The 14079-nt window shown below is 40.3% G+C and overlaps 1 protein-coding gene across 5 annotated transcripts in view; it reads left to right on the top strand.

The window, feature by feature from the left end:
- The window catches only part of LOC310893272 (cadherin-6), a 107955-nt gene extending 94267 nt beyond the window's left edge, over positions 1-13688 (top strand). For all 5 annotated transcript variants that reach the window (XM_083821958.1, XM_083821959.1, XM_083821961.1 and 2 more), the window contains 4 exons: positions 1014-1135; positions 1944-2061; positions 2148-2399; positions 6151-13688. In XM_083821958.1, the coding sequence (XP_083678084.1) occupies positions 1014-1135; positions 1944-2061; positions 2148-2399; positions 6151-6641 (983 nt within the window). In that variant the 3' untranslated portion in view covers positions 6642-13688. The remainder of the gene's footprint in view (positions 1-1013; positions 1136-1943; positions 2062-2147; positions 2400-6150) is intronic.
- The last annotated feature ends 391 nt before the right edge of the window (positions 13689-14079 follow it).

The following is a 14079-nucleotide window of genomic DNA, read 5'->3' as shown; positions in this document are numbered from 1 at the left end:
TAATTGGCTTGGGGCTTACAGCTTTTAGGAGCCACCGGTCACTACAATGTGTCCCTTTGCCTCAGAACTGTGCCTATTTCCTCTGTCACACCTCCCAGGCAAGGTTGCTGCCCATTGCCTTTCTTTCCTTATTTTGAGTATCTTTTTGACAAAAACCTCTCTCCTCTGTAGTCCAACAGCAAAAGGAATAGTCTAAACAATGTGCTGTATTTCCAAATGTTTTCATTTTTGTATATGAAGTTAACAATATTTTTATCAGTATTTTATGCTCAGATATATCCTTGTCAAATTCATTTTCTTGATCCTATCTAGTTCTTAAAGGTAAAAGTAAAGTTTACATATAGGTATCTGCAGATTTTACGTAGTGCTGATGTTCTTCAGCTGATACATTTTAATATCAACTCTAGAATATTAGCCAAATCAATCCACAGCAAGTTAGAAAATACCTGTGATCACTGCAGCAGTTATTATTTATATATCATAACAGTAGTGATGGTAGCTTAAGGAACTTTGTCGGGAGATTGCAGGGGAGGGAATATTGTCTGTTATACATGGAGAGGGAAAAAAACATAAGCCCATCTTTCATGACTGTTCAGTCTTCCCATTTCAGAGATAAGAAAGGGAGTAAGTTCTGGGAAATATGATACCACCAAACTGTATCCGTTAGGCTAATACACAGATTTAATTTAATTCCATTATTAGATTTATATGTATGTATATATATATATATGAAACATACATTCATAGTTATACTTGGAATGTTCAAAGGAATTTGCAAACCTTATAATCCTATCCAGTCTTAACTGTATAGCTTACACAGAATCAGTGTGGTGATAATAGAGTACGATTTTGTGGAATTCACCCCATAACTCATTCCCCGGGAATCAGGAGAATATAATGAATGAGAAAAGAATTAAGGCAATGAGGCCCCAAGTCTGTCCTTTTCTTCTCCTGCACTGGGTCAGTAGCTAGGCTAAATAAAATCTCTGTTCTTTCTGGTTTTATCATTTCAGACAACCCAAAACAAAGCAGCCGTGTCCCAGTATTCATTAAGGTTTTGGATGTAAATGACAATGCTCCAGAGTTTGCCATGTTTTATGAGACCTTCGTCTGTGAAAATGCAAAGGCAGAACAGGTGTGTTGCGTGCTTGTACTAAGAAAATATTCCAAACGAATTGAGTTTTTCTACTACTCTTGCATCACCTCATCAAGAGATATACTTTGCATCGCATCAAACTGTCAGTTTTGCAAAATTAAACTAAACAGTGGCTGCACAGTATCTGATTATGCTTAGTATTCTTGCAGCTAATGTGGCACTATGTTTTACACCTGTTTTCTGTACTGTGCCTTGTTATCTCTGATTCATTTTCCCTCTGTGATTCTCTGTTATATTCAGGCACCTCCACTGTCTCCTTCAAAAACTGTTACAGGTCCCGTCTCTGAGATAATTATTTTCTGCCAGATAACTCTCACTCTACCAGTCCTATTACTAAATGGTTCAAAGTAGCAAATAATTTGAAGGAGTCAGCCAAACAGTTCCTGTGACGGGGGATTTGGTTAGATGAACACGCAGCCACCTTGGACTGTCTCACCTGTCATTTCTGTTGCCTGTCACATGCAAAGATTTCCTACCCAGCTGGAGTGGCATCAACCCAAACCTGCTCTCTATGTCAATGCAATTTTCCTGCCAGCTTTCAGGTTCATTATGTTACTGGCTAACGGTATGGGATACAATAGCATGGTGATCTGAAACAGCATCAGTAGCACATGGATCACTTTTGTTAAGGTCAACATGGCAACATCAGCTGCCTTAAAGCAGCAGGAAAATGAAACTAAACAAAACAAAAAAACAACAACCAGCTATATCACTTTACAATCCTACAGTAGATAAATAAGCGTAAGGTCCACTGACTTCGAAGATAATTTTGTTCTTATTGTTTCAGCTGATACAAACATTAAGTGCTGTTGATAAAGATGACTCTTACAGTGGACACCAGTTTTCATTCTCCTTAGCTCCTGAGGCAGCCAGCAGCTCAAACTTTACACTCCAGGATAACAGAGGTGAATTTCTAGGAAGACCTTTCTTTATTATCTCACCCTTGCTTTCAGTCTTCAGATGAGTATAAAATGTGTGTTTTGTGTTTCAGACAACACAGCAGGGATTTTCACCCGAAAAACCAGATACAACCGGCATGAAATGAGTACCTACGTCTTGCCAGTGGTAATATCAGACAATGACTACCCTATCCAGAGCAGCACTGAAACAGTGACTATTCGAGTATGTGCTTGTGACCATCGAGGAAAAATGCTGTCCTGTAATGCAGAAGCCTTGATTCATCCTACTGGTCTTAGCACTGGGGCTCTTATTGCCATTCTTCTCTGTATCATTATATTACTTGGTAAGTGGCTCAGTGGCATTTTGTTCCTTTCACGGTTGAATTGGGTTTGAGCATTTCACAAAACAATCAAACAAACGAACAAACAAAAAAGGAAAGTTTCTTTTCTTAAAACTTTCAGAACAAACAAGAAATTCAAAAGGCTCACCTCAAAAGAAATGGTACAAGGGGAAAGAGGGTAAGCCTTCCACATCAAAACAATTGGTGTCATAGATGACAGTGACTTATTTTGCATTGCTGCAAGTGGTTATACCAAGGCTAGGGCAAGAGCAAAGCAGAGGCATCTGTGTGTTATCCTGCATTTCTATTACTGTATTTCATCCTTTAAGGGATGCCAGAAATATGGTGTACATCCTACCTAATCTTCGCTGTCTAAAAGCTCGACGTGTCCAATCAAAATAAGACAGCTGGGCTCTACCCTCTGCTCAAGGGAAAGAGATGGGCACCTCTAGAAAACCATCCATCCCATCCCCTTACTGGTATCTGAGGAGGACGAGACTAATTACCCTCTGCAGGGTGAATGTGTCTCTTACTCTTGACCACAGAAGGAGGCCAGATAGCTTAGTTTTAAACAATTAAGGTCCCCTGTCTAACCTAAGGGGAAACGAGTCACACTCAGTCTTTCTGTTCTTCTGGAAAAGGATGCTGAAATAGGGTGGCTACTAAGGCACTCTCTCACATCTCAAGGATGTGCAAATATCTGGCTACAGTGCTTACAGGTGGTCAGCTTTTTTTTTTAATTTGAAAAATAAGGCCAGTTTGCAACGTCTCTCACATTCCTCTCAGGCAACTTCCATCCCTTTTGTTCAGCAAACAGAGAAGATCTGTCCATCAGCCATTAGCCATATCTGTTAATCTGAGGAGAACTGTAAAACAGACCACAGTCAGTCCTCGGGAAGACTTTATTAGTCACCATTAGCATCTGGCCACAAAGAAGGGAGTCAGACCAATTTTGTAGCAGTAGGGACAGGCAGGGGAGAAAATGTTTCCTCAGTGATTTCACTTGTTTCTGCCATGCTTGTATCTTCCTCAGGCATGCTTCTCACCACTGCAGAATCACCCTGATCATTAGTTACTATTAACAAATGACTTCCCTCTCCAGTGATGAGATAAAGACCTTGTTGTGACACTCAGACTTTAACAACCTAGTCATGGCTTGCCCAAATAAGCACTATCACCTCTTCAGAACAGATTCCACAATAACAATTGTGCTCTTAATTTGCCATTAAATTTATTTTTCAAAACATGATATCATTGCCTCTAAGGATTGAGCTCACTTTGCATCAAGATCCTTTCCAGAAAAAGAAATCTAGTGCTGCAGATAGTCTTGCACTAGTTAATACAACTGTACTCATTAATATCAATCTGACATTAAACGATTTCCTGTTTTATGTCAATCGAAAATAATTGATTCTGTGTGCTAAGCAGCACTTTATGTCAATTACTGCTCACGCCACCATGCACCATAAGCAGATTTTCAATTAACTCAGCTATATAAATTTCTATTTTCAGGCTGGTTACAGGGTTTGCATGTGCAACCACTACTGAGAGAAAAACAATATTCTGGGCAGACCTGAACCACAATTTAAAGTTTAGCAGCAACAAAAAGTGCCTGTAAAGTGCTGGGTTTATATTCAGATTGAGTAGGCCTAGCAGCTTATCAGGAGGCCTCAGGCATTGCTAAAAACTGACATGCAAATAAAGGTGATGTACATTAACATATAACATATTTTTTTTTTCCCTGCAAGTTCTATTTGCCTAGCATATTCTGTGTAACACCTTTTTTTGTTAATGAGATACTTTAGAAACCCTTCCACATAAAAACTATCAATCCTGTGCTTTCTCAGATAATTCTGAGAAGCCCATTCAAAACTGACTCTATTTTTCAGGTTCTCCAAAATTTTCCCCAGCTATCTCTGTTCTCTCACATAGACCCTTCCCCTGTCTCGTGTGTAGGGTCACAGCTTTATGCTCTTAAAGACAAGACTTCTCCCTTATTGCACAGCAGCACAAAGAAGCATTGCTCAAGTTAGGGCCTTTATGTGACACCATAAATAAATCACCATCACTGGGTTGAGAGTCTGAGGCTTTCACCATCTGAACCAGTCTTCCTCATTCTTCCAGTTTCACCAAGTTACTTATTTCCTTTTGTCTCGTATTAACAGATAATTCTTTTGTACTATTCCTATGGTAAAGACATAGTAAGAATTAGATTATTTTACCTTATCATCTCAGGATCCCTCTACAGTCAATGTAGGGAAAGAGTATGAGACACTTTCACAGCATGATTGAGCACACCTGCAGAGAGCATGTAGATCTAAGCAATTCTCCAAGGAAGAGAATTAAATAAATAAATGAAAACAAACAAACAAACAAAAACCTAACAAATTAAAAAAAAAAAGTGTTGGGGGGAGGCAACAGCCAGCTTTTTGTCTGTGAGGTGAAACTACGTTTCTATGGACTTAAATTTTGCTTTGGGGATATCCTTAGTCCTTGGCATTGCCCTTAACAGAGTTACAAACAAGGAAGGGACTGCAGGCAGGAAAAAAAAAAAAAAGTCTTTTACAGTTACTGTGCTTTGACTCATACCATTTTAGAAATACAGTTTTAGAAATACAGCTGACATGAAAGATAACTTTGATCCACCTTATCGCCTCATATCAGTGAGTTCAGGCATTTTCTGATTTGCTTTCCTTTGCTCTGAAAGAACTATAAAGAGCAAGATTTGTCTTTTTTTCTCAGAGTTTGTACAGCAGAGCTGAAAACTGGGCACTATGGACCTCAGACTACCAAAGCAACAGTGATAGTAGTAATACATCCCTGCTTCTTGCTGCTGTTCATTTGTAAATATTCAGTCGTTTACCATTTTAAGGCAGAACCAGCTAAGAAATTTGAAATTAACTTCAAAAGGAGATAAAACATTGAACATAGCACAATTCTCCAACAGTACCATGGATCATTACTGAGTAAAAATACTTAAGTTTGGATTGGGGCCTTGGATAGAATTCCTGCCCTCTCAATAATTTAAATTTATATATTTACACAAATTAGAATGAAAGGCATAAAATAGCTGTTTGAGAAATCTCATCCCTGTCAGATTAAATAAAACCATTGCTGTATGTTGGCAGGCTTTAAGATTTAAGCTATATAATTTATAAGGCAAGCTATATTCTTTTTAATGTGGCGTCCATTGTAAAAGCATGCCAGGAAAATTAATACAACTTGGATTTTCTGCTGGCTGAGACTCCATCCCATATTCCAAACATTTCCAGAGGAGGAAAGATTTAGTGATCATGAAGAGCAGCTTTGCTAACCGTTTATCATAGCCCAGTAGATACTAGCCTTGTCCGTAGCACAGGTTTCATTTCATCCCAGAGGTCCAAGATACATAACACTGCAGGTTGATTGTTTTGGGGAAGGTGTTTCTCCCTTCCCAGCTCTCCTGAAACTAGTTCTGTTCTCCAAGCAATGAAGTTGCTGTTTGACTCTGGTAAAAACATGCCTACTGACAAAAAGACACTCCATTTCTTGCAAGCTTGACATCTCCTTTCATCTTGTACACACCCATGCCGCCCCATCTCTCACAGTACTCACAAACAGAACACAGTCTAAAAATTGAATGTGTACGTTTGCAGTTTTGCAAAACATCTTAGAAAAACTTAGAATGTAAGCACCGGCGCAGCATTTCACCTGGGTTTTAATGGAGTTGGGGATTAACTTTTCCCTTCCTCTCCCCCTGTTGGTTTGTTTCTAGTTACAGTGGTGCTGTTTGCAGCACTGAGACGGCAGCGGAAAAAAGAGCCTTTGATTATTTCCAAAGAAGACATCAGAGACAACATTGTCAGTTATAATGATGAAGGTGGTGGAGAGGAAGACACCCAGGCATTTGATATCGGCACGCTGAGGAATCCCGAAGCCATAGACGATAATAAATTGCGCAGAGACATCGTGCCAGAAACGCTTTTTATGCCACGGCGGACTGCGACAGCGCGAGATAACACGGATGTCAGAGATTTCATTAACCAAAGGTTAAAGGAAAACGATACAGATCCAGCGGCCCCCCCGTATGACTCGTTAGCAACCTACGCATATGAAGGTAATGGTTCTGTGGCAGAGTCCCTCAGCTCCTTGGAGTCAGTGACCACGGACGGAGATCAGGACTACGATTACCTCAGTGACTGGGGACCACGGTTTAAAAAGCTGGCAGATATGTATGGCACGATGGACAGTGACAAAGACTCTTAATATGTTGCCTTTTTTTTTCTCCCTCATTTTCAGAAACAGCATTGAGATATGTGAAGTGGCTATTTCTTTCTAATTCTCCACAGCTCTGTGAAAGGGTTCTCTATCCGACCGGTTCCAGTTGTCTAATGACTGCAGTCTGTGTGGATCAGCTGTCAGAAAACTTTTTCTAATATCATTTTATGAGCTTCCAAGAGGCAAACTTCTTATTTTTTAGTGCATCCAGTTTACTAAGCCAACCTTACAGGCACAGCAGTAGTGGAGGGGAAAAAAAAAGATCAGATGGGGAGCAATATTTTTACTTGTTCTGCTTATATTGTAAATTGGAGTATATTACTGTTTAAGCTCACTTGCTCTTTTTACTTGTATTCAGATTATTCAGCTCAGACGACTGCTCTGTCGATTGTGTATTGCACATCCCAATGTAATGAGGTACCCTAGTTTAACCTATGTATTATAGTCAAAAGTAGTGGTGATGGAATGAAGGTTTATTATACAAGTAGAGTCAGCTGAGAAAAAAACAAATGCATTTTACTCATGAGGAGGGTAGAGAGGCCTAATGGTCATTTAAATCTAAGTGTTTTTTTCAGAACTCTCCATTGCCCCCAATGCACTGAATCATAGTAACACACATATATATAGTTCATTGACTGCTATGTATATATTCTTCTGACCTAGCATTGCTGGAGAGATGTGTGTGCATGTGTGTGCGGTCAGTAACCCCAATATCTAGTTCTTAAGTGGTTTCCCAGTTCTGACCCAGACTTGCCTTGTGATACCGAACAAGTCATCTAATCCAACTCCAGATTGAACCACGATTTAGAGGAAGGAGCAGAACGTAGCTGTGCTTTTCTTTGTACTTGTGATGGTTTCCACCTGCACAGCAGTTCAGTGGTGAAGGCCACTGTGCTGGGAGGTGGGAGTCAGGCTTTTCATATCCATCTACTTCTGCCTGTTCCCACGTGCAGGAAGGCAGCTGTAACCTCAAGGTGACTGCCACCCATTGAGTCAAAAGAAGCAAGTGCAAAGGAGGAAGGAGTGCTTTTATGTCTTAAACTCCCCTGCCAGGGTGTCTTCTGACTGATTCTCTGCCCAGTTTTGCTATCTGTAAAGTGGGGAAATAATGCCTACCTCATCAGGATGTTGCAAGAATTAGATAAGTCATTTGGAAAATGCTTTACAGATGGACAATGCTGGTATTCTGCCAGAGGAAGTAATTTCTCATGCTTTTTTGGCTCCTTCCCCCCCAGCCCCCTTTCAGATTCAAGCCTTGAATGCAAAAATAAGTGAAAATCAATTATCATTCTAATGGCCTGAAAAGTAGGGTTTATAACTTTTTTTTTTTTTTCTCAAATAAGCAACTCAGCCAAGGTTGTTAAAGACATCACCAAAAGGTGACAGTTTAATCACGTCTTTCTATGGGTGTTCTTATCTTCTTTGCCAAGCTAAGTAATTTTTGTCAAGGATGGGGGCAGGGAAGATGCCATAGTCTCAGGCCAGAACAATTTTATCTACGTATGACTTATGCACCACTCACTCTTTCTGTTGGTTGTCAAACCTATACAGTGTCTGCTCTTCAAATCTAGCGATCTAGGAGAGGCTAGCTGGAGAAAACTCTAAGGGGCAGCCATGGGACATACCCATTTCCAGAAGCTAGGAGCACCCCTTGGTCCCAAAGTAGGGACATGGCCTATGGCACTGTGCCAATGAAAGAAAAATTTTTATTTTTATTTTAATATACCTCATAAATAACTAATCTAATGTATTTTATTTTGAAATGGTATTTAATACTAGAATTACAGGCATGGATCTATTTCCTTCCTCCTCCCCCCTCGATTTTTTTAGTGAATCAGTTTGAAAACTAAAACAATGGCTCCAGTTTACTCTAAGACACAAAGAGACAAGGGAAAAAAGTTAATAAACAGAAAATTAAAAGGGATTAAAAAATAATCCCTGGAATTCATTACTCCCAGAGAGTTAAATAAAGAGAGCAGTAAGATTCCAGAGCATGAGACGCATATAAGCACGACGACATAAATTCAGGATTTGCAGTGCCCAGCAGCACTGGGAAGGCCGCCTTTGCAGTGGGGAGCACCACATGCTCACAGGCTTAGGGCAAGGCAGCTAATGCTTTACAGGTGCCCAGCGCTGCAGCTCAGATGGGTTTTCAGAGCAGAGGAGGCCAGAATTTCAGGGAGAGCTGATCCCCAGTGCCGCTGGTGGAGGCCTCTCAGGGGTCAGGTGCCCAAGCGTAGCAGGGCTGAGCCTGCACAACAGCAGTGACACAGCCGGATCCTTCTCTTGTTCTCCTCAGGGCCTCTCTGCAATTTAAGATAATAATCTTTGAATGCCTATCCCTTTGTAGCCTCCTAGAAATCAACACATCCAGGAGGCAACCTGCCCGAAACCCGGGCCTGGCACAGGAGCAGGCTGCCTGGTTTCTCAGTGGCTTTCAGGCCCATAGGAGGAGAAGGAGGCGCTCAGCACCTCCTGCCACAGGCTCCTGGCTTGGGGCTACACGCAGACCCTGGAGACAGTGTACCCTCCAGGGCTCATCGCCCTTTTTGCGCAGGCCTGCCTGCAGCAAATCGCCTCAGAAACTCAGGGCAGAGCTGGATGCCGAGAGCGAGCAGGCCAATCCTCCCCACACCTCAGACCAGCAAACCACGGCAGAGGTGGCTGCCAAACCTTGAAGGCCGGGGGTTGCCTGGGCATATTCAGCCCCACAAAACCTCCCTGGCTCACGAGGGAGAGGGGGCTGTGGCCACTTCACTGGAGGCAGCCCAGGAACAGGCAGCCCGCCCGCAGCCCTGACAGGAGCAGGCACCCCGCCAGGCAGCGCTCAGCAGGCAGCCCTCCTCAGCAGGACTGCTCACCTCCTTGTAACTACTTCCCTACCTTTGTATGGTGACTTTGTCAGATTTAGTGATTGTTAGTGGCAGTTCAAGCTCAAGTTTATTTTTAATTTTTCCCGTCCTCTTTTTTTTTTTTTTATTGAAAGCTGGTTCTATCTTGTCCACTGAGTGACACAGTAAATAACAGAGTGGCTACTTGTTCCTGTTGTGTAAATATATATAAAATTATACAATGTCACCACAAATATGGTGCCTGAATAGCAAATGGATTCTCCTAGGAAAACTCAAGGCAAACTCACATTCAAATTCTTTATTATACATCTAGGTTTTAAGGTCTATTTTTTCTTGCAAATTAGACAGACTTAGCATCCCTCTCCCAGCAAGAAGAATTCAATTCTGTCTTTTCTTCTTGCTTGGCAGTACCACAAAGTGCAATTTATAAAATCAGTACTGCATATTAAATATTGAAAGTGCCATATTGCAGTGGATACAAAACTTCACAGTAGTATTTCTTTGCACCTTGTTGCATGCCAGCGTGCTAGATGATAGAATTAGTATTTAACAATGCTTTCACACATCGCTAGAATCATCATTTATAAATAAGCAAGTGTTAGATTTGGGGCTATAAAGTGGGTTTCAAGGCTGTTTTAAGCCTGTTGTTCTTACAACCACACCTATTTGAAGAGAAGAAACGTTACTAGCAAATTTAGCTGAGCCAGGCAGAGATGAGCAACGCAGTTGGCTTTTAATTTGGAAATGCATCTGATCTAACAATAGGGGAGCTATTAAAAGATACTGAGGAATTCATAGGGAGCTGTTTACAAGGGAGACATTTCCAGCCTTGCTATTGCAGAACAATAACATCTCCACAATTGAAATAGAATAATGTTTCTAATACAGCTTATTCCATCCCAACTCCCGAATCAGCCACTTTATTCCAGAAAAGGGATTTTTATTCCAGAAGAATAGATGTTTCAGGTTAAGAATCCCTCTATCCCACAGAAGCACCAGTATGTGGAGATGCAGCAAACCAGCGCACCCGCATACGGTGCTGACACCATTGTGCCAGGATACCTCCCTGTGCAGACTGGCCCTTGGAAATAAGCGAAGGCAAAAAACTTGCAGTGAGCTCTGAACAAGGAAATTTGGGGTTTTCCAAACGGCTCAACTGGCAGTACCACAGGGCTGGAATATGTTCCCAGACCTGATGTGGATGGATACACTATCTAATCATAAAAAAGAAAAGAAATCTCCCACAAGAACAAGTTATCTATGTTTCAGCTAGTAAAAAATGTCTGGGAAAGATCCCAAGTAGAAGAGAAACACTATATGTACCAACAACAATATTTTCTAAACTTGTCCTAAGAAACAGTTATATTTTTCTGATGATTGTTTATATTGTTAGCTGTCAGGTCTTAGTTCATTCTATGGAAAGGTATTTCATAGTTGGTAAACACAAATGGGAGAAGCAACTTTCAAATGATCCAGTTTTGGAAGAAACAGGCTGCATTACAAGGCACAACATTTCCATTTCTCTGTCAAGAAATAAACTAACAAAAACTGTTAACTGAATATGTCTAGTCCTACAGAAATACAGTGGTCATAAAGAAGTAGAGCAGGGAGGAATGCCTTTGGGAATGTGTGTGCACATGTACAGTATGCATAAAAAGAAGGGAAATAATAAAGGGAACATTGGGAGCTAGGCATGTTTCAAAATCAGACTTAACTGTGTTGAGCAGGGACAACAGCACATAGTCACTTCTACACTTCCAGATTGTCTACGACAGCCAGAGGGAGATTTGCATGGATAGGAAGACAGACATCATCTTTTCCAGACCAAGTAAATTGAATCAAGGCCATTTCCATGCAAATATCTAGCGAAGAAAGTCCTTTTCTCTTGATTATTAAATGTGCTAAATTTCTGCATCAGATATATCTTGATGGCCTCCTGCAGTGTTTTCAGTGAATTACGGACAGTGACTCTGAGCAGGTAACTCTCTGCAGACACCATCATGTTACCTCTTCCTGCCACCATCTGTTTTAAATCTCTCCATGTTTCATTTGGCTATAAGCAGTACTGAAGTGTTTTACAAGACCACTGTCCCAACTGGATGCTGCCATCCCCTGCCCATTTGTGTTTCAATTAACACTGCAGTCTGAGATCCCTTGTCAAATGAGAGCTGACAAATTAACAGTCATTATGCTATTTCTGACAAGTATGAACTATTTTGTAAGTTGTGAAAGGCAGGGTATTTTTCCAGCCCCTCTAGACCCGTGAAACAGCAGCCTTCCCCAGTAAATGTCAGAGCCACGACATTTATTATTTTCAATTTAGCCTTCAGAAAGACTTGTTTTCTTAAAGGTTGTTTATTTAAGAAGAAAAAAAAAGGAACAAAAGTATATTTAATATCTACAGCTTCATGCTCCAGAAGAAGGGGAAAAACACAGCAGCCAACTCCATGTTTTAACACCAGCCTGTCCTCTCAGCACTTTTATTTAGGCACAGCTGAGACAATCTTGATTCTGCCCATCATTTTGCAATATTATACTTTTCAGCCCATACCCGCACTCGTCACACACTAAACACTTCCCTGAACCGTACCCAAAAGCCATGTCTAGGGTTGCAGGGAGTTCAAGAGTCAGAGACCCAGGATTTTCAGGAAGAAGAATGGAAAATGAATTGCATGGGGTGGGAGTCGGGGGGAGGTAATCAGTCACATGCAAGGCAGGCCCACGGCACTTAAAAGCCGCAAAGCTGTCATATTATACATAGAGTTACTAGATTTCAAAGGAGCTTTTACAGAAGCTGCTCTTATTTTTTTTTCTGCATGTCTTCTCTCAAAAAAAAAAAAAAGAAAAAAAAGGAAAAAAAGGAGCTGTAAACTCCAAATTTCTCCTTCTGCAAATTTAATTTGACAAAGAAGATGCAAGTCCTGCACACAGAGAAATCCTTTCCACTCCCATGGGCTTTTGACCTTTCCTATGAGACTGCACTATTTATGTAAATATACTTGGAGACACTTTCTATAAGCTTTTAGTTTTCTACAATCTATTACTTTAGTGTTTATTAAGGAAACAAATGTATAGTATTATTAAGCATTCAGGTGAACACAACAAAGAAACAACACTGCAAACACAAAGTTGTTCTGGATTTTGACATATAAAGACTCTTCAGAAACACTGTACTGTTTTCATTCTGTGATTACTTTCATTGCTTTGAAAATTAAACTTAAAAAAAAAGGCCTTATAATAAATGCTATGTGCATCTTAACTGTGTTACTGAGCTAAATCAATCTGGCAAACTCTTATTGCGATTTGTGATTTTTAAACCCTTAAAATAAATGCTTTTCGGTATTGATCTTTTTTAATTAAAAATACTTCCAAGCATAAATTGAAACTAGTGCCACCACCTGGGAAGACTTACTTGCTGGTATGCTCCAGCCACACAGTCTCTCGTGACGTATCCTCTTGCGTAGGGGAAGCCTGAGCACCGGATGGATCCGCTCACCACTGCTCAGCACTGAGGAACATTTGCAGGTGACAACATTTTTCACGCCCAAGAGATTTACACCTAGAATCTTCCCTCTATTACAAAGGGATCCATGCTGAAACGATCATCTCTTCTGCAGCATGGATGGGCAATTTGTTATGGTCAGATGGCAAGTGTGCACTCTCTCCCTTATATTTCTTGTTCACTGTACTGGCTTCTTTTTTGGGGGTGGGGGGCAGGGGGGATATGAAATTTAAGGATTTAATGAGAAACCAATTTGAACAACAATTTCTCACAGACAGAGTGAATTTGCCTTTTTGCAAATTGATTTTTGTAACAAGTTATTTATATGATGCTACTTAATAAATTGTTTTTTCTAACTTGTTTTTTTTTTCTTCCCCTAATTCTCTCAAGCTGTGGTTTGTATTTACAAAGCTATCGTAACACTAAGCCTTCAAAAAGATTCTGCAATCACTTTAAAGTACAGAGGTAAACTGGCTCAGTCTTTCAAACATCATTTGTAAGTTCCTGGCTTGCAACATGCTGTAAAAGCAGTAGGATCAGTAGCCTGTGGTCAGTGAGGCATCCCAAAAGAGTGATATAATTTCAGAAAACATTCATTACTCATGCTTACTATCAAGAGGATATTAGTCTATGAAAACAAGCGACATTGACTAGCTCTGGCTTCCTTAGAAGTCAGCAGGAGCTTTGCCTAAGTAAAGCATGTGGAATACTTTCTCTGAAGGATATAAAGATCATAGAATCTACAATGGCACTGTTCAGTTACTTGCCTTTCATTGCGTGAGGTACGAAAAAAAAAAAAAAAAGGACTAAGTCTTGGTTCACTTGAGAAGAGTCCAAATGTCATTTTCATTATCTTTTTACATAAGCAGAACAACCTCCAGAGAAAAAGATTCATTTTAACATTTCCTAAATAAAAGATCTGTCTACATCTCCAGAAATTTAATCATATTTTAAATTCTTCCTAAATGTAAGGACAAAGAACAGACTGGAAAAAGTTACAACAAAGCAGTACTTCACCAAAAGCATTTGAATTAACCAAAAAGAGCAACTAGTCTAACACTGAGATCTATCT

Source organism: Anser anser (genome assembly GCF_964211835.1).
Source record: "Anser anser genome assembly, chromosome: 2".
Classification (NCBI taxonomy): Eukaryota; Metazoa; Chordata; class Aves; order Anseriformes; family Anatidae; genus Anser; species Anser anser.
Note: the sequence above shows the minus strand (reverse complement) of the source record. Positions and strands in the feature narration are given on the sequence as shown.